At 34.1% G+C, this 25,759-nt stretch overlaps 1 protein-coding gene across 5 annotated transcripts in view; it reads left to right on the top strand.

Moving 5' to 3' along the window:
* The window catches only part of LOC110024818 (helicase protein MOM1-like), a 71,955-nt gene extending 50,932 nt beyond the window's left edge, over positions 1-21,023 (top strand). For 2 of the 5 annotated variants that reach the window (XM_020724986.1, XM_020725001.1), the window contains 4 exons: positions 4,231-5,604; positions 18,255-18,947; positions 19,052-19,262; positions 19,980-21,023. In XM_020724986.1, coding sequence (XP_020580645.1) covers positions 4,231-5,604; positions 18,255-18,947; positions 19,052-19,262; positions 19,980-20,680 — 2,979 coding nt within the window. In that variant the 3' untranslated portion in view covers positions 20,681-21,023. Of the gene's footprint in view, positions 1-4,230; positions 5,680-18,254; positions 18,948-19,051; positions 19,263-19,979 lie in introns of those variants that run through there. The other 3 variants (XM_020724994.1, XM_020725008.1, XM_020725016.1) reach the window with 3 other exon arrangements.
* The last annotated feature ends 4,736 nt before the right edge of the window (positions 21,024-25,759 follow it).

The following is a 25,759-nucleotide window of genomic DNA, read 5'->3' as shown; positions in this document are numbered from 1 at the left end:
TAAACTGCAAGTGAATCGGTCTAAAGGCGTTTAAGTTATTTCAAAACAATGATCGAATCAGTCCCAAAAGGTGCTTAAAAGCCTCCAAAAATCAGCACTTGTAAGTGCCCAAATCGATGTATAAAAGCCCTAAAATGCAACTTAAATTTTAACGAATAAGGCCTCAAATTGCAACTGAAACCTTAACGAATAAGTCTTCTAAAATGACGAATAAAGCTTCAAAATGCAACTTAAATTTTAACGAACAAAGCTTCAAAATGACGAATAAAACTTCAAAATGCAACTTAAGCCTTAACAAATAAAGTCTCAAAATGTAACTTAAACATTAACGAATAAAGCGTCAAGCTAACGAATAAGGCTTCAAAATGCAATTTAAACTTTAACAAATAAAGCTTCAAAATGTGGCCCAAACATTACTAAAGAGAGCTTCAAGATGCAACTAACTTGAATCCCAAGCTTATATGTATACAAAAGGAACGGCTCACACGTTTTTTAGATTTCACACATATAAGCATACAAGAGATAGCCAAAGATATTCATAAGCAGCAAGGCAAATTGCACTCCTGCATTTTGTCTTGGGTGCTAGTTATGTAAATGCATAAGAATTTGAGTGGTATCTATGTAAATACCCTCATGTGCAACAATCTTGCAAGGCTAGAAAAGCTAGCAGCAGTTCAGACAAGTGGGAAATAGTACACTTTTACATACTAGCTACAAAATCACAAAAAAAAAAAAAAAAAAAAAAAAAAAAAAAAAAAAAAAAAAAAAAAACAGAAGTTATGTGAACAGTAATAAACTTGATAGGCCATCAAACTTTATGTTAGAAAACATAAAATTATTCCATTCCTTTCGCTTTTTCTACATTCCATCCACCCAATGACTGAAATTGAATGCTACAGATGCGTATAGTTGCTTGACAAGCTACATAAATAATTTCCTCTCAATGAAAAAATCAAGCAAGTCTGGCTGCCCCTCCATTCGGCCCCCACCTTTCCACATTTTGTAAAAGCATAGAGCAAGCAAAATCGAAGCCTGGCTCAAGCCTATGCTAAAATATGCAACGTTTTCAGATTTTGCAAACAAACAACCCAAAGTTTTCAGATTTTGCAAATATACCACCCTAAGTTTTTCAGATTTTGCAAATAGACCACCCTAAGTTCTCAAATTTTGCAAATATACCACCCTAAGTTCTCAGATTTTGCAAATAGACAACCCTAAGGTCTCAGATTTTGCAAATAGACAACCCTAAGTTCTCAGATTTTGCAAATATGCCACCCAAATGTTTTAGAATTTGCAAATACGTCACCTAAATGTTTCAAATTTTGCGAATACGCCGCCCAAATATTTCAGATATTGCAAATACGCCACCCAAATGTTTCAGATTTTGCAAATAGACCAAATGCTAGAAATATCGCATGGTAAGAATAAGATTGTTTGCCAAAAAAATGTTGAATTGTCTACATATGGAGATGTTATGCCAACATTTTCCATCTTTAGTAGTTGATTCGTGAAAAGGTTAGCAAGCCAGGTAAGAGCCTTCTTTGCTTTAGAATCAAGTAACATAAGGTGGTCATTTAGAACACTAAAAAAATAAGACATTTTCTTCCTTCTCTGTTTTGTTTCCTTTGGGATATAAAAAAAAAAACATGTAAATATGTAATTTTTCTTTTGCAGTCCCAAAATTCTTCAAGAACAGCACAACTTTGATGGGATGGATCAATATTCATGCTACAAAATCATGCCTAGGATTTAATGGAACGAGAATAACACATTCATGAACATGCACTTCCCTAATGTACATTCTCTAAGCCATCAAACTGAAAGACATTCAGGGGCAATAGCAAAACCACAATTAAAACACTTATACCTTAGTCAAACACGCAGTCTAGCAAGAGTATCGAGCAACCTAACAAGAATGCCCAGCAAACCAACAAGAATAGAGAGCCCCCAAGTAAGAATGCCAACAAGAGTGTCGAACAGGACAAAATTTTGATAGCAATTCTTCCTTACCCCAAATTTCAACCATGCTCGGTAGTCAAACACACAACCAAGCAAGAATATCGAGCCGACAAGCAAGAATACGGAGCAGCCCAGAAGGATTGCCAAGCAACGAACAGGAAATTTACGCAAGCCAAAATTTTAGCAGCACCTCCACCCTCCTTTTTAATTTTTGGCCAACCGAGAACCCCTCAAATAGGTTTTTTTGCTATAGGCGAGGGAGAGAAAAATGTCTTACCTACCACGGTGAGATGGTCGAATGAGGTGGTGAGATGGTCGAATGAGGTATTGAGGTATCGGGAGAGGAAAGATCGCATTTAGGTAGGAGGAAATGCGGCGTAGGGGATAGGAAGGGTTGGACAGGGGGCAGCTCGTGACTGGAGAGCCGTTCGGTCGAGCGGTTCACGCGGAAAAGGAATATTATCATTATCATCCAGGAGATGCGTGAGCTAGGGTTCTGCTCGGGTGCGGCCGATCGCGAGAGAGGAGAAGGCGATCGTGCGGTTGGACCGAACTAGGAGAAGAGGGATCGGGCTCAGTTCGATTGGGGAGGCTGAACCGGGTGCGTGAGTTAGGTCAAATAGGTTTAGAACAAGGATTTATTTTTATTTTTATTTTTATTATTTTGTTTTATTTTATTGTATTATATTATTTAATTATATTAATTAACGTGTGATTTATTCATGCTCGGGACCTTAGCAAAGTGGGTATCTCTCTTGACGCTCCGGACTTGTCGGCGCAGTCCGTTTCATTATCTGAGGTCCTTCGGACGAATTCATTGATTTGCATGTGCTTTGCTCATGTGCGGAATCATGACAATATAGATGTCCTCTCTAGCTGAAATTGATGTCCTGGACGCGTCAGCGCAGTTCATTTTGTCATCGAGGGTCGTTTGGACAAGTTCATATTTTTCACCCTGTGTGTATGACTGCGTTGATAAATTCTTAAAGAGGTTTTTCTAGGGCTTGAGATTCTATTGGGAACTCTCTTTGGTTTTTCACATGTTGGTCCTTAATCGCTCGACCAAATGATGATGGTTTGAGACCACCCAGGCGAGACACAACAAGAGAATCGGGAAGTGGTTCGAATTTCTCAAAAGGGGTAGGTCCCAACTCTAGTCCTCTAAGATAGTCGATAGGAAGCCTTAGAGCTAGATCCTATAATCTAAGTAGAAGAGAAATGACCTCAAAATGAGGTCAACACCATTCTTATTTTATGATTTAATGTTAGCATGTTGCTTCTTATTTTGAATAATTTATTACTTTTTAATATATTAAGGATGTTAATATATTACTTCTTTTTTACATAGTTTAAACTTATTACAATATTTATCTCTTTGCACAAGTTGTTAATTTGAGGCTTATGCTTCAAAATGCCTCCTGTCGTAAGTCTTGCTATATGAACAAAAAACACCTCATGCCCAATTGTGTAATTTTAAACATTAAACCTTGTGTGCTTCTACAAAAGTTTTTTGGTTCATATAGTATTGAGATTTGTTTTTGGGAGGTTGTGCGATTCTTTTCTTCTCGAGTTTGTGTTTTTTTTTTTCTAGTGTTTTTATTGTAATTTTGAAAAGTGATGTGCCACCCTAAGCTCTCTCTTCTTTTATGTTTTAAAAGCATGTTATTGTCAACTAAATGCAGAGAAGTAAGCAAAGCTTGTTTTGTAGGTTTATTTATAATATTTATTTATTTATTTATGCCACAGTATTTAATAATATTTGTTGTAAGGATTTTTGTGATGTACTCAGTGATTTATTTGTAAAGTTTGTCAATGGATTGTAACTTCTAAGACATTAACAGATCTATGCAACGGAAATTATAAGTAAAAGAGGCTTCTGACTTTTCTGTTTTTAGTTAAGTAGCGAATAAGTTTGGCTTTTTGACCCCGGTTTTGCAAGAAGGTTAAATTAACACAGGAAAGAATTTCTTATAGATGAAGGCTGTTTAGTACTGTAAACCCCTTTTAACAATAATACTCTAGTTACAGCTGAAGTTATTTATGAGGTGGGCTAATTGTGAGAGAATCCATATTTATATAAGACGCCTATATTGGCCAAAGGCCAAACATCAGGGTATCTATGCTGCTGTTAATGTTTTTTTTTTTTTCTTCCGTGCACTTCAATCATGTTTCTCTACTTAAAGCCTGTTTATATATGTCTGCTTCTCTGTTAATGTAATATTCTGTCTTCTTTCTCCTTGATCTAGAATTCTTGTTTTTTAAAATTTTCAGTGTTGGCGAGCTGCGTCTATGTCAAGGCACAGGTTGGATCGAATTGAATCTCTTGCAATTGCTAGAAATCATTTGAAATATGAATGTACTGCAGAGGAAGTGTATTCTGTCTACTCAAGATTGCGGATTCTGAAAGAAAAATTTTCTTGTCCGGCAAGAGAACTAGATAACTCGGTAGGAGTTACTCTTGAAAATCAATCATCTGGTTTGAAAAAAGTATACTCTGGAAGAAAATCTCAACCTGGGAATGATACCGAACTAACAGTTTCTGAAACTTCAGGTTTAATTATGACTGGGGGTGCTCCTGCTGATCTCAAATTTTCTGAAAATATAATCACACCAAAGCAGGGCCATCTGAACAAGGGAACCCCTTTAGGGTCTCAGCTGAACGGTGAATTTGCTAAAGATGAACTTTTGAAAAATCTAATTGATGTTATTGAGAAAGTTTCTATAAAGAGAGCAGAAGATCTCTCCCACAAGCACCAAGCTGAAGTATTACATTTTGAAAAACAAATGTTTGAGGAGAGAGTGCAATTGGAAGGGGCACACGCTCTTGATTTGAAATTTGTTCGCTCAATACACGTTGACTTGACTGTTATAAATGGCAAGATAAACTTGTTAACCCAAGAGTTTTCTTCTAAAATGGGCAGGTTCTGTCAGCACCTTAAACAGCAGAAGGCAAAACTGTTGTCCATGCAGCTGGATATTCGGAGCAAAGAGCAAGAGTTGAAGCATAGTTGGTTGGTGAAGGCTAAAACCAGTCAGTTGGAGGAATCTTTCGATAACCTTCCTCTACTAGAAACTGGATTCCGGATTGAAAATTTTAAAGAAACAAGTAAATATTTGGGTAATGGCTCTGAATTTGGAACCATTATACTTAATTCTTCACACCCTTCTAATGGGACTAACGTCGAATTGCTTAAAGCGCCTACGGGTGAATCTATTGAATCAGAAGAATATTGTCATGAAGTTGCATCAAATATTTCAAGCGGAAGTTTGGGAAATGTTACATTGTCGGATGAAGCCTTGACTTTCCAATCTGGGATGAGTAAAGATATGAGACCTATTAAGCATGGCGGATCATCTGTAGAATCATCAACTCTTCCTGGATTGGCAAGTGTGCTGCCCATGAATGCTGAGAATCAAACTCCTCAAATGGAAGTCATGAACCAATGTGGTAGCAGACAGACTGAGTCTGACTTGGTTGATGAATCAATAATGTCAACTGCCATTAATGCTGGGAATGAAGAAGGTAGAAATAATTTAAATTTTCTACACTTGCTTCCTAACTCAAGTTTAACCCAGGGACTTATTCTTTCTTCTGTTCAAGGGCTGGCAAGTTCTAAGACTGCAAATACTTTTTCTTCTGTTCAGGTTTGCTTTCTATCATTCTGCGGGTATCCAAGTGCTAAAATGATTGCATGAACCTTTCAGCATTTTTTTTTCCGGTTCGTTATTAACAGTTTACCATTTTTTTTACTGGTTGAATTTAATTCACCATCAACTTTTGCTTGTTTATTGTGTTTTAAATGGTTTGTGAGACTTGCAATGCTTTATGGCGCAGAATGTTGACATGTAAAAGAAAAGCATAAAATTTAATGTTGTTGAGATGAGAATGCTCAGGTCGATGAGTGGTTTTACACTAAGAGACAAAATGTAAAATGAATATATTCGTGAAAGGGTTGTAGCTTCAATGGCAACATGATTAGAGAGAGCGGTCTAACATGGTTTGGTCACATTAAACATCAATAATATGATGACCCCGGTAGGAGAGTAGATGTTTTAAATTTGACTTATGTTAAGAAAAGTAGAGGTAGGTCTAAAAAAACTTGGCCATATTGTAGAAAAAAATGATCTTAATTTATTAAAATTAAATGAAAATATGACACTCAATAGTACAAAATGGAGAATGGATTCATGTAGCCAAACGGCTTAGTGGGATAAAAACTTGTTGTCATTGTTACAGTATTGTGTTTTAAATGGATTCCATCTGGAACTCTTTATAGAATTCATGTTTGATGAAGAACTCCTGCAACATTTTATATTTTTCTATGAAATTAATTTTTTCTCTAGTTGTTAGATTGTGGCTTATGATAAGGTTCCAAGAGATATCCTTTGGAGAGTTCTTGAGAAGAGAGGTGTTGATATGAATTATATTCGAGTCATTAAAGATATGTATACAAAAGCTGTTACTTGTGTTCAAACAGGAGCATTGACTAAATATTTTCCTATTTTCGTTGGTTTACAGCAAAGATCAGTTTTAAACGCATATCTTTTTTGCTTTAGTTATGGATGGTCTTACTGGACATTTACGGGAGGCTGTATCTTGGTGTTTGTTTTTTGCTGATGATATCCTTCTCGTGGATAAGACGAGAGAAAAAGCTTAGGAAAAACTTGAATTATGAAGGTTTAACTTGGAGTCTAAAGGCCTTCATTTGAGTATAACTAAAACTGAATTAACTAAATTTGAGTATAACTAAAACTGAATACATGGAATGTAATTTCAATAGTAGTATCTCTAGTGACAAACATGTAACTATGAGTGATCAAATTATTAAAAGGTGTGAACGTTTTATATATCTCGAGTCTATTGTTCAAAGTGATGGTGATATTGATGGGGATGTTATTAGTAGAATTCAAGTTTGTTGGTTGAAGTGGAGGAATGCTTTGAGCCTATTGTGTGATAGAAAAGTACCATTCTGACTGAAAGGAAAAATTTTATAAGATGACGGTGAGACCTACAATGCTCTATGGAGTTGAATGTTGGCCATTAAAAGGTGCATAAAACTAAGTGTTGCTGAGATGAGAATGATTTGGTGGATGAGTGGCTTTACACTTAGAGACAAAATGCGAAATGAATATATCCGTGATAGGGTTGGTGTGGCTCCTGTGACTGGCAAAACTAGAGAGAGTCGTCTTAGATGGTTTGGTCACATTTAACGTCGACCATCTGATGATCTGATTAGAAGAGTAGATGTTTTAGATCCGACTTACGTTAATAAAAGCAGAGATAGGCCTTGGAAGACTTTGGCATATTATATAAAAAATGATCTTAATTTATTAGAATTAAATGAAAATATTGCAATGGAGAAAAATGATTCATGTAGCCGACCCCACTTATTGGGATAAAGGTTTTGTTGTTGTTGTTGTTAGACTTTGGCTTAGCTTAGTTTTCTTTTTTTTACAAATTTTGATTAATGTCGCTTTTTAATATTTTGTGCTTTGGTGCTTTATTAAGACAATAATCCTTGCAGGATACTGTTAGGGTTTTCAACATATAGAAGAAGATAAAAAACATAAGGAAATAAATCTTTAGATAAAACTGGTTTTGAAGAACTAGTCTTAAATAAAAAACACTAGTCACCAATGGCATATCCATGGTTCATTCATCAAAGTCAAAAACTTGAGGTTTTAGAATTATTACACTTCATTGATAATGTTTATACTCCTAATTTGAAGCTTTGTTTAGCCTATAGATCCAAGTTACCTTGGAAGACATGCCGTGAAGTTGTCTCAAGTAAATATTTATGCTTAGAGGTTCAAGTTAGCCCAACAGATTTTGCCTTCTTTTTATTTCATCCTCCTATGTGAAATGGACCAAGGATTGTAGCTTTTAAATCCTTTTTGTAATGGTTATATATGTATGTACATAATGGTTATCATCCCAATATTAATTATCATTATCATTTTAGGCCTTATCCTTGCTATAAGTTGACGTCATCATCATTCTTATTGATTTCTACATGAGATGCTTACCCTATGTTGTGCATATCTTTTTGCTCTTAGTCATGATGGTCTACATACTTTTCTTTTCCTTTCTAATCCATTCCCAATAATCTAATTGATCATGTATTATCGAATCTCTACCTTACATGGTACATATGCATGTTACTATAATCTGTCACCAATAATTTAATTGATCATGTATTATTGATTCTCTACCTTACATGGTACATATGCATATTACTTGAGAGTTTATTTTCCACTATAAATAGGAGTTGTTCCCACCATATTTATTTATTTATTTTATGTATATTTTTTTACAAATCCAACTTAGCTATCAAGCACTTCATCTTGTCCCAAAACTTTATCCATATAATATAGTCGATTTTATTTATAGTTTGATCAAAATTAATTTTTGAGTCTCCATGATATATATTTTTGCATTGTGTTGCGTTTAAATATATGGCTTTTAAATTTAGAAGTAGATTTTAATTTTATCCTCATTTTTTTATGACAAGTTTAAAATATAGTCTTACATTTTTTGTTTCACTTAATGTTTTAATAATATGGATTTTACTTCTCTTATTCCGTAATAAATTTAAAATACTATTTATTATTATTATTATTTTTGTCATTAGAATTGACCATATATGCGTGGGATTTGTTCCATTAATTTATAGCCCCTCAACTTCATAATTTTTAAGTCATTCATTTGATTCTTTCAGTAATTCTATTAGAGGTTTCAGGTCTTATAATTTTCATCTACAAATTACATATGTAAATGCTTCTTTGATTTTTGTTTATAGCTGTCTTTACAACTAATTTAAAAATTTAACTCAACTAAAGTGTAATAAAGATGAAAATCAAAAAGTGATTTTCTTAGAAAAAGATACTCAAAATAGGTGGGTGAGTTATTTGATAAACTTTTTAATGAAGTTTTGAAAAGTATGATCGATCTTAGTGATCTTAATTTCATTAATAATAATAAAATTTTTAAGTTTTACCGTCTCATTAGTAAAAAAGAAGTTGAGGAGTCTTTAAAGAAAACTAAGAGTGTAAAGTTTGTAGGACCTGATGTTATCTCAATTGAAGTGTGGAAATATTTAGGAGATTTGGGAGTTTCTTGGCTTACTAAACTTTTTAATATTATTTTAAAAACTAAAAGATGTCTGAGTGGAGGAAGAGTTTTTGGTCTCATTTTTAAGAATAAAGGGGATGCACAAGAGTGTGCAAATTATAGATGAATTAAATTGATGTGTCATACTTTGAAATCATGGGAGATGGTAATTGAACATAGGTTGAGATGTATTACAAAGATTTCTCAATCAATTTGGATTTATGTCGGGCAGATTTACTATGGAAGCTATACATTTATTGAGAGGTTTGATGGAGAAGTTCATAGATAATAAGGAGGATCTACATATGATTTTTGTTAATTTAGAAAAATTTTATGATAAGGTTCCAAAAAATATCATTTGGAGAGTTTTTGAAAAGAAAGGTGTTGATATGAATTATATTCAAGTCAGTAAAGATATCTATACAGTAGTTGTTACTTGTGTTCGAATAGAGGGAGGATTGACCAAATATTCCCTTTTTCTATTGTTTTACATTAGGGATCGGCTTTAAGTCGATATCTTTTTGCTTTAGTTATGGATGGTCTTACTGGACACTTGCAGGAGGATGTACTTTGGTGTATGATTTTTACTGATGATATCCTTCTCGTGGATAAGATGAGAGAAAAAGCCCAGAAAAAACTTGAATTATGGAAGTCTAAATTGGAGTCTAAAGGCCTACATTTGAGTGGAAGTAAAACTGAATACACAGAATGTAATTTTTGTTCAAAGCGATGTGATATAGATGGTGAGTAACTATGGTTGATCAAATTATTAGAAGGTGTGAATGCTTTTGATATCTCTGGTCTATTGTTCAAAGTGATGGTGATATTGATAGGGATGTTATTAGTATAATTCAAGTTTGTTGGTTGAAGTGGAGGAATGCTTCGGGCCTATTGCGTGATAGAAAAGTACCACTGAGACTGAAAGGAAAATTTTATAAGATGGTGGTGAGACCTGCAATGTTCTATGGCGCTGAATGTTGGTCGTTAAAAGAGAAGCATAAAATTAAGTTAAGTATTGCTGATATGAGAATGATTAGGTGGATGAGTGGCTTTATACTTAGAGGCAAAATGCGTAATGAATATTTCCTTGATAGGGTCGGTGTAGCTCCAGTGACCGACAAAATTAGAGTCGTCTTAGATGGTTTGGTCACATTAAACGTCAACCATCTGATAATCTGATTAGAAGAGTGATTAGAAGAGTAAATGTTTATGTTTCATATTCGACTTATGTTAAGAAAGACATAGGTAGACCTGGGAAGACTTGGGCATATTGTATAAAAAATGATCTTAATTTATTAGAATTAAATGAAAATATGTAACTAAATAGGACGCAATGGAGAAAAAGAATTCATGCAGCCGACCCCACTTAGTGGGATGAAGTTTTTGTTGTTGTTGTTGGTGGTGTCTTTACAACTAATGTAAATAGATGTGGTTTTAATGCACCTCTCATAATATCTTGTTGTAATTTAAAATTCCTTGGTCAGTTAACTCTTTATTCTAATGATCATTTGTTCATCATCATTATCATGAGCATTATCCCAACAATTTGGGTTGTGTGCTATATATTCTCATGTCATATTGTTTTTATTGACTATTTTCTCAGATGTTTAACTTATGTATTTGTTTTTTTTACTATTATCTTAGATGTTGAACTTATTATTCGCAAGTTTCTTTTAGCAATTTTGATCCATGTAACTAAGGTTTACCTCTTTTTGTTTCTTCTCCTATTGCACTAATTTTATTTACTCAAGTAACAAGTGTATTTTATCATGCATCACTTTCATTATTGAAGTTATAATTTTCATGCTATTGACTATAACTGTTGAAGATATTTTTTTGTCTCCTGCCCTATGATTAACATATCCAAGTCTTCTAAGTTGTAGTTTTGTTTCTTGCTTGCAATGAGAACATATGAGATTTTACTGTTCGAAACAATCAATCTTGTTTTGGTGATGTTCTAGAATAAGTTTTTACTAGGTGTATGGCTGTTTTTGATTTTTTTGTCCAGACGGCCAACTCACGAAGGAGAGAGTTGTATTTTAACTTCAATGTCGATTCTTTTTAGATTTTTCCACTCCAATATTTTATCGTTGATTTTCATGTTTTGGATCTGAAATTTTTAATTTAAAGTTGATTTCATCTTTAGGAGTTGCTAGCGTCTTGACTATATTGACTTCATCGAAGTTGCCGCCTGTCCCTCTCCTGGATGATGGCTCACCTATTTTGTTTCTGCTCTTGTTGGCTTCTTGCATCCTTGGTGAATGACCTATCAGCATGGTGGTGAGACTCAATATTGAATGACACTATAGCCCCACGACGAGTAAAACCTAAATGTCATTTTATTATCTTGAAAATTTAAACAAGAAAATAGAAGAGTGGAATCTGAGGTATTTTGTTATTAAATTGATTTCTTTGTTTTGTGCAAAAAAATAAGATGAGAAGCTGATAGATAGAGAAATAACTATCAATTAAGGCTAATTTATTAAACTAATTAAACCAAATCAAATAATAAATAAGATCAAACCAACCAAATTAGATATAGAACCGAACTGAAATATAATTTAATTAAGTTGGTTTAGTTTTGTTTTAACCAAATTTGGAAATCCAAAATAAGATGTATGCATTAGGTACATTCTTATTTGATTGGTGTCGGTCGAATTTTTTTAAAATGATTGGAATTTTAATTTAATAAATATATATTCAATTTTGATTTTGAAAAAATAGTATTTTTAATTTTTGAAAAATGAGACTAAAATGATCCCATATATTTAATAGTTTAAGTAATCGAGCACAACACTATAAACAATGCACTTATCCGAACAGATAAGAACATTACTTGACAGTGAGTTTGATTATATAAACTGAAGGATTCATAACATCTGTTTAATCTGTTAAATTTTTATGTGTGACCAACAAGTTCCACTACATAATATAAAGATTAGGTAGGGTATATTTTACCTGTGTTCCAATTTTCCTATAGAGACAAACCCATACAATTAATTACATATCAAATGATCAAAATTATTTAAGAAAACTCTCGATTAATATTAGTGGTTTTATCTTCAAGATTTCAAAGTTTAGTTTTCAAGATTGGACACAGAAAAATCAAATGAGAATGATTCAAGTAAGAATAATTATTTTTCAGAAATCAAATGAGTGAAAGTTAAAAGATGTCACAGATCCGAGAAAAGACTCCGGTGTCTTTTCGAACTATCGTAATGTTTGGCTTTATGTTTCAGAAATGATATTTATTTGATATTTACTCTGTCAATTATTAAAATTACGGCTTATATTTGCATGATATACACTCGTGCAAATAGCTTAGAGAGAGATGAGGGCTCAAGTCGCGTCAGACGAACAACCTCAAAATCCTTCAAAGTTAGGACATACTACACAACATGGTTGTGCAAAAACTTAAAAGATAAGGAGAGGATTTATGCCACACTTGGCATACCAACTTAAAGCCCCATGGGTTTGTTGTTATTTAAGGCTAAGAAAATATTTAATTGAAGTAAATCCGCTCCGCTGCTGAACTTCAATTATCTCTGAAGTTGTCCTCGGTCCTCTGCAGCTTGCTTCAAGCTCCTTGTTGTGACGGCTCCAGACTTAGGTTTCATGTTTTGTATTTGCATGTGTAATTATTGTTGGGCCTCAAGGCCTGACGTAAAGTACCTCCTAATCGATGTTCTACTGCTTTCCACCCCAGGGGCTTTGCAGGTATTGTAAGTTAATATTGCATGAATAAAAGAATAGTAAAGGCATAGTAAAAATGTAGTAAAGAGTTGTAAAAGGCAATAAAATGCAGTAAATATAAAATAAATTTGCATACCTGGAAGTTTCTGTTGCTGCTGCAAAAATGTCAGTATCAAAAGTAAAACATGCAAATGTCGCAGTGAAAGTAAAAAAAGTAAATGACTCGTGTGAAAGATCAAACTGGGTCATAAGCATCAAGGTCAAGGTAGACTTAGAGCTGGGCTGTGTGCTTTATAACCCGACACTGGATAGAAGCCACGAACCAAGCAAACTAAGGAGGATAAGGTGATTTACAAGTGGACTCATATAGGTTAGCCCCCAAAATTTTTAATTTGTCATGCATGTAGGATTAAACTTTTACTTAACAATCAAAAGTAGTGGTGTCATGAGAAAAGCATATGCATATTTTTTATTATTATTATTATTATTATTATTTGTTATGTGATGTGTGAGCATTTTGGCAAATTCAGTAGTTCACAAGTTATTCACCTCAACCTGGCTAGAACTACTGACAACCTAAGAAAACAAGGAGCAACTTTGCACCAAGAGCTGGTGAATAGTATCATCGTCCATGCTCTTCTCTCATCGAAGGTCATCGAGGCAGGATATGCTATTCTATCTGCCCACCTTAGCACACATAAGCACGGTCATCATCACCCTAGACCCCGAACCGTCCAACTTATAGCCCGCTCGATGATCCACATATCGTTACACTAAACACACTTATATTAGGTATAAGCACTTGAGACTTATTCATCAAGCAAGGAAAAGAAAAGGAAACAAAACAAAAATAGGGGAGGCCGGCCCACTTCTAAAATCATCCGAGCGAAGGGGCAAAACAGCAAATAAACTGGCCTAAAAAATGTTTGAATCCTCCCAAAGTAGCAATTGAATCAGCCCCCCAAGACGAGCGCTTAAATCCCCTTCCAATCAATACTTTAATCAGCAAAAAAAATAAAAAAGCTTTAAAAGGCTCTAAACAGCCAGCAAAACATCCCCAAAAAGGTGCATTTAAAGGCTCCAGGACTGTAGCCAAATCAGCCCAAAACATCGCCAAAAAGGTGGATTTAAAGGCTCCAAACAGCTAGCAAAACATCCCCAAAAAAGGTGCATTTAAAGGCTTTAAACAGCCAACAAGACATTCCAAAAAAAGGAGGTACAGAATCATTCCAAACAGCAGGTAATCAAGCCAAGAAAAAGAAATCAGCCTTTGAGTCATCTCGAAATAACAATTAAACCAGTCTAAACCTTTCAAACGAACTCATCGAAGTTTCAGAATTTTCACAAATGAAACCGTCAAATTTCAGATTTGTATGAAGCCAACCTATATAAATTTCACGTTCTGAATAGATAAGCATGTAAAAGTTTCAGATTTTAGGTGGTATGTACGTAAATATAACACTTTAAGCATGAGAATATAGCTAATTACAAGAATCATCAACTCCAACTAGTCAATAATATGCACATCTTAGTTCAATAATACCTGCACATGAGTTCTGCCTACCTTTAAACCAGGAAAGCTCAGCAAAGGCTCATATGTCAATTGCATGGGGTTTAAACAGATAAACAAAATAATCCTTAATTACCAAAGATTTAAAGAATGTTATTGAAAGATTTACATATATACAACTCAATCTTTATGTGTTATATATATAACACCTGAACTCTCAATTTTCTCATTCATATTACTCTTTTCATGAAAAGTTGCATTTCATATTTGCACCTAAAATTTGCCCAAATGCTGAAATAGTATTAGCATAAAATAAGAATGAATGGCATAGGCCTACATGAATGAACACCTTAATATTTGTGGCATACCAGGATCATATAAAGATTTAAACACATTATGAATGATTTTAAGATATCACATTAACAACATAAATTGAATACATTTTACCAAGCTCGACTTTGAAATTTAGACAATACCCTCAACATCACTTGCTCAATAATATGAACATGCTCCATCAACTTGATTAAATTAAATGAGTCCTAAGTATAAAAATAATCTACACAGATCTCTTTATAATTGCGAAACACTTTACTGGGGGGAAATCTAATGTTCTCATATTCCAAAACAGTAAAATGCACTAATAAACAGCAAAGCAAGGGGAACCAGTTTTCTCGCATTAAAAAAAAAAAAAAAAAAAAAAAAAAAAAAAAAAAAAAAAAAAACACAAAAAAAAAAGAAGCAGTTGTAACTCTTCTTTACCCATTAATAAAGAATTCATGATGCAAGTTATATGGTACAGCGAGGATATCCAAAAAAAAAATAGATAAAGTGCAGAAAGAGGATATGTGCACATGTATATATGTAGAATTAAGATTCATAACTTAAAAGTATTCTGAACCATGATTCACTGGGCCAGAACATCATAACCATTTAAGATCCGAAAGTCAAATGAAGATTTTAATCAATCTTTTTGAAATTCTCTAGATTCAGATGATTTAAAAAACGAGCAAGGTTGAATGCACAAACCAGTTGAAGAAATCCCTACAAATTTGAAGAAATCCCTATAAATTTGAATGAGCAAGAAAAACGAGCTCCAAAACCCTTAATCCAAAGGCTTCGAGAACACAGGAGCGAATGCACAAACCAGTTGTGATCCAACGAATTGTCAACAACCAAAAACTCATCCCCAATTGGTTTTTTATAACCAAAGAGAGAAGAGAAGGCAGCTCATGACCTTTCGAAAAAGGTATGCAGATATTTGAAGTAGCACGGCATCGGGACGAAGGAGATTTTTGGCTCGAGAGGCGTTGGGAAGAGGGAAGGTCGACTGACTGGGGCTTCTTGTGAGAAGAGGCGTTCGGCCGATTAGGGCTCGGGCGAGAGAAGGGGAGAGATCACGAGTTTTGCAAACGGGAGAGAGGGAAGTCGCGTGCGTTAGGGATATAGGAGAGAAATAAAATTGCTTTTTTTATTATTATTAATTTGATAATATTTTATATTTACAATTCCCAATCCTCGCACTATTCGTTTATGCACAAAACTATTTCAAAATGGGTATCCCTCATAGGTAAAATCGATGTTGCGTACGCACTCACGTTACCCGTTTCGTCATCTGAGATTGTTTAGATTAGTTTTTTTTTTAATCGGGCCAAATTCAAGTGATAATTCACGCACTTTCATGTGCAAGTAACCCAAGCAATATGGGTGTCCTTCCTATGTCTAATCGATGTTCCGGACGCACTCGTGTGGTCTGTTTTGTCGTCTGGGGTTGTTTAGATTAGTTCGTTGACATTAGGTCAAATAATGCATCAAATTTATTTTTTCCTTAATTTTACTTCATGATTGATCATTTTAAAATTTTAGAAACCCTTTTTGAGTTTCACCATGTTGGTCTCAACCATCTAAGTGTTGGTGATTCAAAACCATACTTGTGAGACCCCCAAGAGGAGTCAAGAAGTGGTTTGAATTTCTAAGCGGGGTAGGTCCCAACACTAGGGTTCTAAGATGGTCAAAGAAGTGGTTAGAGCTAGATCCTAGGCTCTAGGAAGAGGGAAGGAAAGACCTCATAAAAATAAGGTCAACAATTGATTGATGGATTTGTTAAACCAATTGATTAGTGGATTTAATTTAACTGTAATATAATTTTACGTTTTGAGTTAAACTTTTTTTTCATACCAAACCAATAATATAAATCAAATAACCCTTAAATTGGAGCAAAAATAATCAAATCGTGATTTCATCAATTGAACCAAATAAATTAAATATGCTTTGTTAGGTCCTTTGGTTTAAACTAATTAATGCACACCCCTACTATCGATGAAAATAATCTGGAAACCGGTCTTTAATTTTGAAATCTAGGATTAAATACCCAATAGAAATGAAATGTTGTCATACATATATTAATGGAAATTTGTTGTCAATGAATTGGTGGATTTCTACAGATTAAAACCTGCTGTGTAGGGATTGCTAAGCTGCTGTAAATGGAAGATGATGGTCACAGGTTCAGGATTGTTTCAAGTGTTATTTTAGAAAACTTTCCCTCTTTCCATGTTGCTTAAATAATATTATATATACTTTGAAGAACTATATCTTTTTTCTTTATTTACTACACCTTTAGATAGTTTTTGCTTAGTTTTATTTCCTTTAAACCTTAGTAGTATTTTCTCTCTTTTTTTTTTTTGTAGTAAAAGCTTTTTTTTCTTGACTTTTCTTGCCTTTATTTTTTTTGCATCTCCATGGGCCACCACGGCATCTCGTTATACAATGCTTTCCTGGGCCTTTTATAAACTATCAAAATTTTCTTATTGCAGCTATCAATTTATCCCACATTTGAATTTCATTCAACTATATGTTTCCAATTTCCCTGTATATGATTTCTCGCTCTTTATGTCCCGTCATCTTATTCTTGATTTATTTCTTTTAATGTTTTATATTTCTAAGTTATGCAGCCATGAATGCCATTGTTGGTATATCTTACAATTTTTAAAAAAAGATCCCTTTTCTTTCAAGTAAAAGAGACATTTTATGATTTTTTGTTCAGTGTTATTGCATCTTAAATTATTTTTGCCATTGCAAATTTATATTTTCTACAGAAATGTTAGGTGAACTTTTTCCATTGAACTTCTGTCCCCTATTTCATGCCTACGGTCATAATCCATCATATCAGAACGTATTGTCCGTTTAAGTCATCTCTGTTATATGTCTTCTCTGCCAAGTATAGGTCATTGTTGACACTGTTTTTCTTTTCTTAAATTTGTTTAAAATTATTATCTAATCCAATTTGACAAAAATTAGTATTAATCATATTTCTATTGTCATTAGAAATAATTAATTTAATAAAAATCACTCCATGATTTTTTGTTTTTTAATCTTTTAAACTCAATTTATTACTATCTCCAGCACTTTCATACTTTTAACCATCAAAAGATAAAAAAGCTTATAATTTTTTTGTTTAAGCTTTGCCAACTTGTGAATGCTGTCTATCCTTTATCTTTGAGCCTTTTCGGTTATAAAGTATTACACTCCATGTATTAAATTATCAATCTTAAAGTTGAGTGGACATGGACAGTTTGCGTAAAGCGCGAGTGATACTATTATAACTATCTTACTGGTGCTAAAATCTTCTAGATGCTTAAACAGATTTCTTTCATGATTTGGCTATTTTATTCTTAATAGTGTAATGTTGTTAAACCATTGATTATTATGCTGATTGATGTGAGTTTATTCAGCAAATTTTGAACAACAGTTTCTATAATCTGTTTATCACTTATAGTTTTGTACTTGAAAAATCCATGAGCTGCTATACATTTTTTAGGAAACTTGTAGTTGAGCAAATTAAACATGAAAAATAGATGACTCGGTTGATAGAGAGGATAGTAGAGATGGATGCTTAGTCACCTCTTCATCATATTTGGCATTGTTGAGTAGCTAATTTTTTAGTGGAAAATTTTTAATATGTAGTTCTTTAAACATTTTCATCAGGAATTTCTTACCAACGAACATGGCAGAGGTGTTGTGGCTGATGCTTCAGGTTCAAATCCAGTTGTTTCCCTGATGACGCGTTGCAATGATGCAGCACCCTTAAGTTCTACCACTTGTCAGCTGGCTATAGCTGACAATGAACTCGATAGGCTCTCACCTGTTCGATGCCAAGGGGTACTTTCTTCGGGACCATTTTGTTCTATTGAGCAGACCGGAGTTTCAGCACAACAAACAATAGAGGAGCCTCCCATCCTTCAGATCCCAGAGAGTACAGTGCATCCCCAGCGGCTTCAAGATTTTTTTTCAGAAAGAATACCCTCCATGAATCTTAGAGGGACGGGTATTCAACAAGTAGTTGGTTCTGCTGATTCACTTTCTTCTACCGTACATACCATAGTTCCAGCTCAACATAGAATTTTGGATGTAGTTGCGGAAACCGGTCCCTCTAATCACAATATCACTGATAATACCCTTAATCCATCAACCTCTCTGGAAGATGTGCCGTCAGAAAGAGCAACCTCTGAACACCTAAGAAGCACTGGTGTTCAACTAGATCAAGGAAACCAATTATTTCCAAATTTTATGTCAGCAAGCTGGGCACCCGCTCAAGCAGTTTTTGCAGATCCATTTCAGAATGAATTGTTCAGAATTCGAAAGCAAAATGATTCATGTAGCAAGAGGCATGAAGATAAGGTTGCTTCTTATATCCATTTGTAATTAAATTTAGTCTGCTTGATTGATATTGGCATGCTTCTCTATATTCACTCTTCTGAATGCTATTCCTTTCTTATCTGCAGAAAGTACGACTCCAGGTTGAGTTTGAACGAGAAATAGAGAAGTTGAGAAGGAAATATGATTCTCTACTTCAGGATGCTGAGAGGGAACATCTTCGTGACAAAAAGATGTTTCAGGCAATTTATGATAAGGTTCTCTTGCATAAAGTGTTTGCCGAAGAAGTTCGGTTTAAATTTTATGATCACAAAGAAGGGATGTCAACCCCATTTCGAGGTCTGGAACTCATACACAAGTAACTTATTCTATCTCGCAGTTGCGGTTCTTACCAGCTGTTGCAGGTTTAGTTGATAACACTTAGGGTTGTTTACATACATACCACCCAATTCCAATGTATTTACATATCTAACACCTTAACCTTGCTTTTTCACATTTATATCACTCAAATCTTTCATATCACATAAAAAAAAGACCGTTGTTTTAACTTAAAAAAAATGAAATGCACATTTTCATCCATGGTTCAGGTGGCATATATGTAAAAATTGTATAGTTCAGGTGTTAAATATGTAAATACATATGAGTTTAGTGACATGTATGTATTTCTTCCTAACATTTACTTTTTCATGCATGCTATCTTGGGATTCATATGCATTATTTTAGCGTCATTTTGCTGATATGTAATGCTATGAAATAGAGAACATAATGGGCCATGTCTCCTGCGTGACTGAATGCTGGATATAGCCAAATGGATGCTAATGTTGTTATTCAGATATTTAACCAACTAACTTCAGTCTTTACCATTCTGCCTGAAGTGCTCTCTTCTCATCCTTTTTTTTTTGCTTATTTTCTATTCATCAGATTGGCACGAGTTTTTGTTCAAAAATTTTCCTGATAACCCTACACAGAGTGCTAAGCTAAAGTTACAGATTAGATGAGCCCTTGCAATTTTTGTTTTACATTCGCAATACTAAATATTATGTTTTTACTTCTCAGGTCCAAGCCTGAATCTATCGCAGCAGCTTCAGACAACACTAACACCATCACAACCTCAACTTCCCTTCAGATCATCCTCAATGCCCCCTTCCATACCAACCTCAACTACTTCTCATCCTGCACCAATAAACATAAATCAGGATTCAACATCGCCTCTCCCTACTTCCATCAGACCCAGAACTCGTATGCCATCTTCATCTCCAAACCATCTCACCGGATCATCCAGCCATGCCTCCCCAGTCTTCTTGAGCACTGCAACCCGAGGGACTCCACCCCGAGCAAGCCTGCAAGTTGGCCGCTCGCCCGCTCCTCATCTCCAGCGCTTTAGGCCCAATTCGTCGATTCCCACTTCAAGCATTCCACATACTCCATCTACTAATCAGCAGTCCTTGCCAGCTTGCCAAGTTTCGACCTCATCGCCGTCGGTGGATTTGGGTTCCATATTGCCGCCAGCACTAATCTCAACGCAGCCATCCATTCCTCAATCTTGTTTGAACTCGCAGCCTGCGAATTCTAGGCCTTCACCCCCCTTTTCCAGCTCACCTGTAGATCAGTCAACCCAAGATATGGAAGCCGACTTGTTAGAATCATTGCTGTTAAACCTACCTGCAATGAGTAATGAATTCCCTACCTCAAGTGCGGTTGATTCGAGGCCTAATGCCTCGCCGGACATTATCATCTGCTTATCAGATGATGACTAATTTACAGTGCAGAGGAAGAATGCAGGATGGCGTGTGTTACTGTATATATATATATATATATATATTTTTTGAAGTGTTCTTCACTTGTTTAGGAGAAGCATCGCCAGGCCGGAGTTCTAAGAGATATGACTAACAAAGAGTTTGAACCGTGCCAGCAATCTTAGAGAGGTTAAGATGGTCTGGTTAGTGGTCTGAGTTGTTGCTTAGAAAGCCCTGTTTTCTGAGGTTTCATTTTTGTATATCAGAAATACTGAGCATGAAAATTTGTTGTAAATCTCTTTTCCATTATTTTATTACAAATGGCTATAATATTCGGAATTCTTTTCTTTTTTTTTTCTAAGTTATTTTTAGGAATTTCTTTGAAGATGTACTGTTTTTCCAATCTTAAATGTATTCGATGTCTGTAAAGAATTTCAGCTGCTTGATTTCCATCAATTACTTGGAAGTAATTGCTGATAGAATTTATGTGGAATTCCTTCTTCTTGTTTTGTCTTTTTTTGTTTTCCCCCTTCAGAAGAGAGATTTTTGTTATTTTATGAACAAATTTGTAGTTGGAGAGGTACGAGCGAAGATTTGGGACTTGTGAGTAGCGGTGTAATTGAGCCCAAGCTAATTCGTGAGCAGATTTGAGCTCAGCTTTTTTAAGTGGCTTATGAGCTGGGCTCGATGAGTTGACAAGTCAAAGTTTAAGTTAGCCTTTGGCTTGACTTGATAGGCCGTGAGCCAACTCATTTAAGAAATTAATATGGAATAATTTTTAATTATTAAAATTTAAGATTTCATTATTAAATTATTAAAATTATTTTAAAATTATGTTTTATATTTTATATCTAGAGTATTTCTTGATGATTTATCTTCTAATTGTTTATTTTATGTTTTTTATTATGGCATTAGCTTGAATTGATGGTGAAAAATGTTGGCCTATAAATGTTTATTATTCAACTTATGCTAAGAAAGGTAGAGGTTGGTTTAAGAAGACTTGGGCATGTTATATATAAAATGCTCTTAATTTATTAGATTTAAATAAAAATATGACACTCAACGGGATAATTGAGAAAGATGATTTTTGTAGCCAACCTCACTTAATGAGATAAAGGTTTATTGTTATTGTTGTATTGGTTTAAATTGATATTATTTTTTCATCATATTAAAGAAGTTGGTGTTGAGCTAACTCTAACTCGTAAATTAAACTAGAGATGGTTTAATTAATCAATTTTACGCTTATGCCAATGGTTGCTTGAGCTCTACTCAATTCACTTACACCTCTACTTGTAATTGGTGATTATGAATCTAAAACAGTCCACGAGAAATATCTAAGGAATAGTGTGTTGTAGAGGAGAAAAACAAAGAGAGCACAATAGTGTGTTCTAGAGAAGAGAAACTCAAAGAAAGAACATTAATGAACAGTAAAATTGCATATACTTTATTCCTGAAATGAGCACTCCTTGAAAAGTGATCCTCCTATTTATAGTTCGTGGGTCAGATTTGTAAGTTGCATGGTTATCCCCTACTAAAGAGTAGAACATTACTGTAATTAATGAGTTGTTATATTCACACATTTGTAATTGAATATTATCTATTCTGACCCCATAACCAATGCTAGTGTCACTATGCTTTTGCAACTGCCTTGAATGCTGCTTCACATTTATAACTGTCCAATTTGGTTACTTGGAGTTCATTCGCTAGGTCGTGATTCATTCGTTTAACCTGATTCATTCGGTTGACTCGAATTCATTCGTTGTCTTCCATGATTTTCACTCGTCCATTCTATGGAAACTGAATGTGAAAATATATCGTCGAAGGGTAGGATCATTTCATTGGGCAGATAGTAAAACATCATAATCCGACAAGTAATCTACATTCAATCTATGTGTCAATACTGAAGTACTTTGTCTTGGGCCACCACTAATTTTTACGATGATAGTTACTGGGTGGTTGGTGCTGATGCGGCCAAGTGGTGCACATCGGGTCCTTCATTCTCTTCATTCTGTCGTCCAATGAGAATGATCAATCATTTGCACAAATAATCCATGTCTTTCATGTCTCCAGTTATTTCTTCTCGAGATTCGTGTAGACACATTCTTGATATGCATATGTAAAATTTATAGTTGATGTGTTAGATATGTAAATATATAGAGTTTGAGTGGCATGTATGTAAATAGTCCAATTATTATTTGATTTTAGAAATTGAAATGAGGTCGTAGGTAAAATTGTGTATTTTATTGTGCTTATATTGATGCATTTATTCAGACGTAATGATGCGCATCTAATAAATTTATTATACCTTCATTCAACTCTTTTAATTCTTTTTTTAGGGTTTTTTGCTTTATTGTTGATTTTTATATATATTTTTATTTTCTGGCTGTTAAAGTTTTAATTGTATTTCTTTATATAATTTTTATTTTGATATTATTTACCTTCGTTTATTTGGCAGTTAAAAGTTTTAATTTTGAAATACACATTTTTTTAAAATTTTTTATTTAATTTTATTTTATTTTTGCATATATTAGTGACACAAAATTGGTACAAGTGTAAATATCACACTTCAGGGGTTAGGTATGCAAATATATAACAATTGTGTGGTATGGATGTAAAATTTCTACATAATAAATGTGTGCCCACCACTCCTAGAAGCTCTTTTGGGAGGTGACAAGTGGTATCAGATCAAATTAGTGTGTGTCTATTAGGTGTGTGGACTTTCCATGGTCTAGTGAGACCGTCGGTGGAGCTGATTCATGACGAGGGTGTCACGTGATTGGGTGGAGGAGAATGCCACGAACAAAAAGTCCCACATCAGCTAAATGTAGCGCCGAAAATCAGTGTTTAAGCCCTGGGCTACCCACCCACGCCTAAGAGCTCTTTTTAGAGGTGACAAGTGCACTTACAATATCCATCTTTTCACTACCCAACATTCTATTTATACTTTTTTTATTATTATTATATTTAATTTTGAAAATGATGGTCATCCAAATAATCATTTATAAATATGGCAACTTAAGAGCCTCAAATTAAGTTGGGAAATTAATTACTGTCTTTTTCAAGCAACTAAATTGCAGGCAAAAACCGGCTTAACAGTCGGTGATGTATCATATACCATTAATTCTTTCATCTAAAATATTATCATGCAAACCCTTCACTTTTTCAAAATATCAACACAATATGAGATATTCTTCACATACAAACCATAACAATTCTTATATATTCATGTATCTACCATCTAAAGTTTGATATTTACACTTATAACACCATGGTGACATAAATATGTGCATGAAAAGATATATTTTACTTTGGAAAAGATAATAATAAGGCATTATTTTTAATGAGATGATAAAAATTTAAATGACATATATATGTAAATATATAAGCTTATGTATTAGATATGTAGATACATAAGAACTAAGTACGTAGAATGTATGCAAACGCCCATAATACATTGTTTTCATGATTATAAATGTATGATAAAATAATGTAATGGACTTAATCTAATTAAACATTGTTTTCAACTTAATTTCAATCAACTTTCTAAAATGATAAATCTAATATGAATCAAAATAATAAGTTTTGTGAGATTTAAACTAAATTTAAAATGAACTTCAATCAAATTAATCAAATTTCAAAACATAATTTCCCAACTTCAAACTATCAAATGATGCTCAATATGTCATCCTACTAAAGTTTTAAAAATAATGAATATTTGTCATAACTTTTTAGCTGGTGATTAACAACTCAACACTAAAAAAGTCAGCAAATAAGGATTTGACATGCCCATCTACTGCCCCCACTTGGTTAATAGATAAAGCTTAACTCATCAAATTAGTAAATACACGGTACATCAAAAAAATGATCACACGAATCTCGAAGAAATCCAATGGGTCTTGCTTACGAGCACCAAAGGACAGTGTATTGAGATAGTCAAAAAGACGAAAATGATAAGCGTCGTTTCTTTCGGTTGGAACTCTGAACTTATCGAATGGAAGCGCAAAAGAACAAAGGACTAGAAGTCACCAAATTCGAGCGACAGTCATTCATGATTAACTCGCTCAGCCGATTCCAGAATTTCACATAAAGATGACCAAAGGATACCCACCTTTTCGATCCTTTGAAAAGACTTCTTATCAAAGGAAGGCTTCTTCCTGGTGGCCCAAGTTCGCCCCAACGATGAAAGGGCCTCTATTCAGGATTTTATTGAGGGCCGACCGATGTCCTTTCAGCCGACCTAATGCATGTTGGTAAATAAAAGTTAAAAGAAATGTGCGAATTCATTTGAGAATAAAACATTAAATAATAGCAACAATATGTGTCTTTTAATTAATTTTCAGCTACCTAACATTTTCGTGCGGCCACCTAACTTCTATTTAGACCACAAGACCTACTTACAAAATCTCCTTTTTAAATTCGGTCATTTAATTTTAAATAAAAAATGGACATTTACATACATACCAAACAATTCTTATGTTTTTACATATCTAACACCTAAAAAATTCATATGTACATGCATACCGCTCAATATTTAACATCACATCAAAAAAATCATAATTGTTATCTTTTCAAAGATGAAATGCACTTTTCTTCATTTATAAATTGCAGAATGTGGTATGTGTAAATATCAAGTTTTGGGAGTTTGATATGTAAATACATGAGAATTGTCTGGTATGTGTGTAAATTTCCCAAATGCATAGTTAGACAGCCAAATTTGAATGGACAAAGCTGAGTGCTAGCCCTCCCTCTTAGTGTGGTCATTAGTAGGGGTGTAAACGAGCTGAACACGAGCGAGCCCAGTCATTAGCAGGGGTGTAAACGAGCTGAGCACGAGCGAGCCCAGAGTTTATATTTCGAGCTTAGAAGGTGTGTTTGTGTTCGGCTCGTTTGCTTAGCGGGCCGAACAAGAGCCGTTCATGAAAAAAGAGTCGTTTTGACAACCCTAATCAGATAGTCATAAGATGTTAAGGATTGAGGCAATTATTGTTTATATTAAAACATCATTTGAATCTAATTTAATAAATTTTATTCTATTTTCTTAATTAATACTTATAATTGATTATAAATCTTTATAGCCTTGTAGTCAATTAAATTTTTTTA

Source organism: Phalaenopsis equestris, unplaced genomic scaffold (assembly GCF_001263595.1).
Source record: "Phalaenopsis equestris unplaced genomic scaffold, ASM126359v1 Scaffold000002, whole genome shotgun sequence".
Taxonomy (NCBI): domain Eukaryota; kingdom Viridiplantae; phylum Streptophyta; class Magnoliopsida; order Asparagales; family Orchidaceae; genus Phalaenopsis; species Phalaenopsis equestris.
This window is presented reverse-complemented; position numbering and strand designations above follow the sequence as displayed.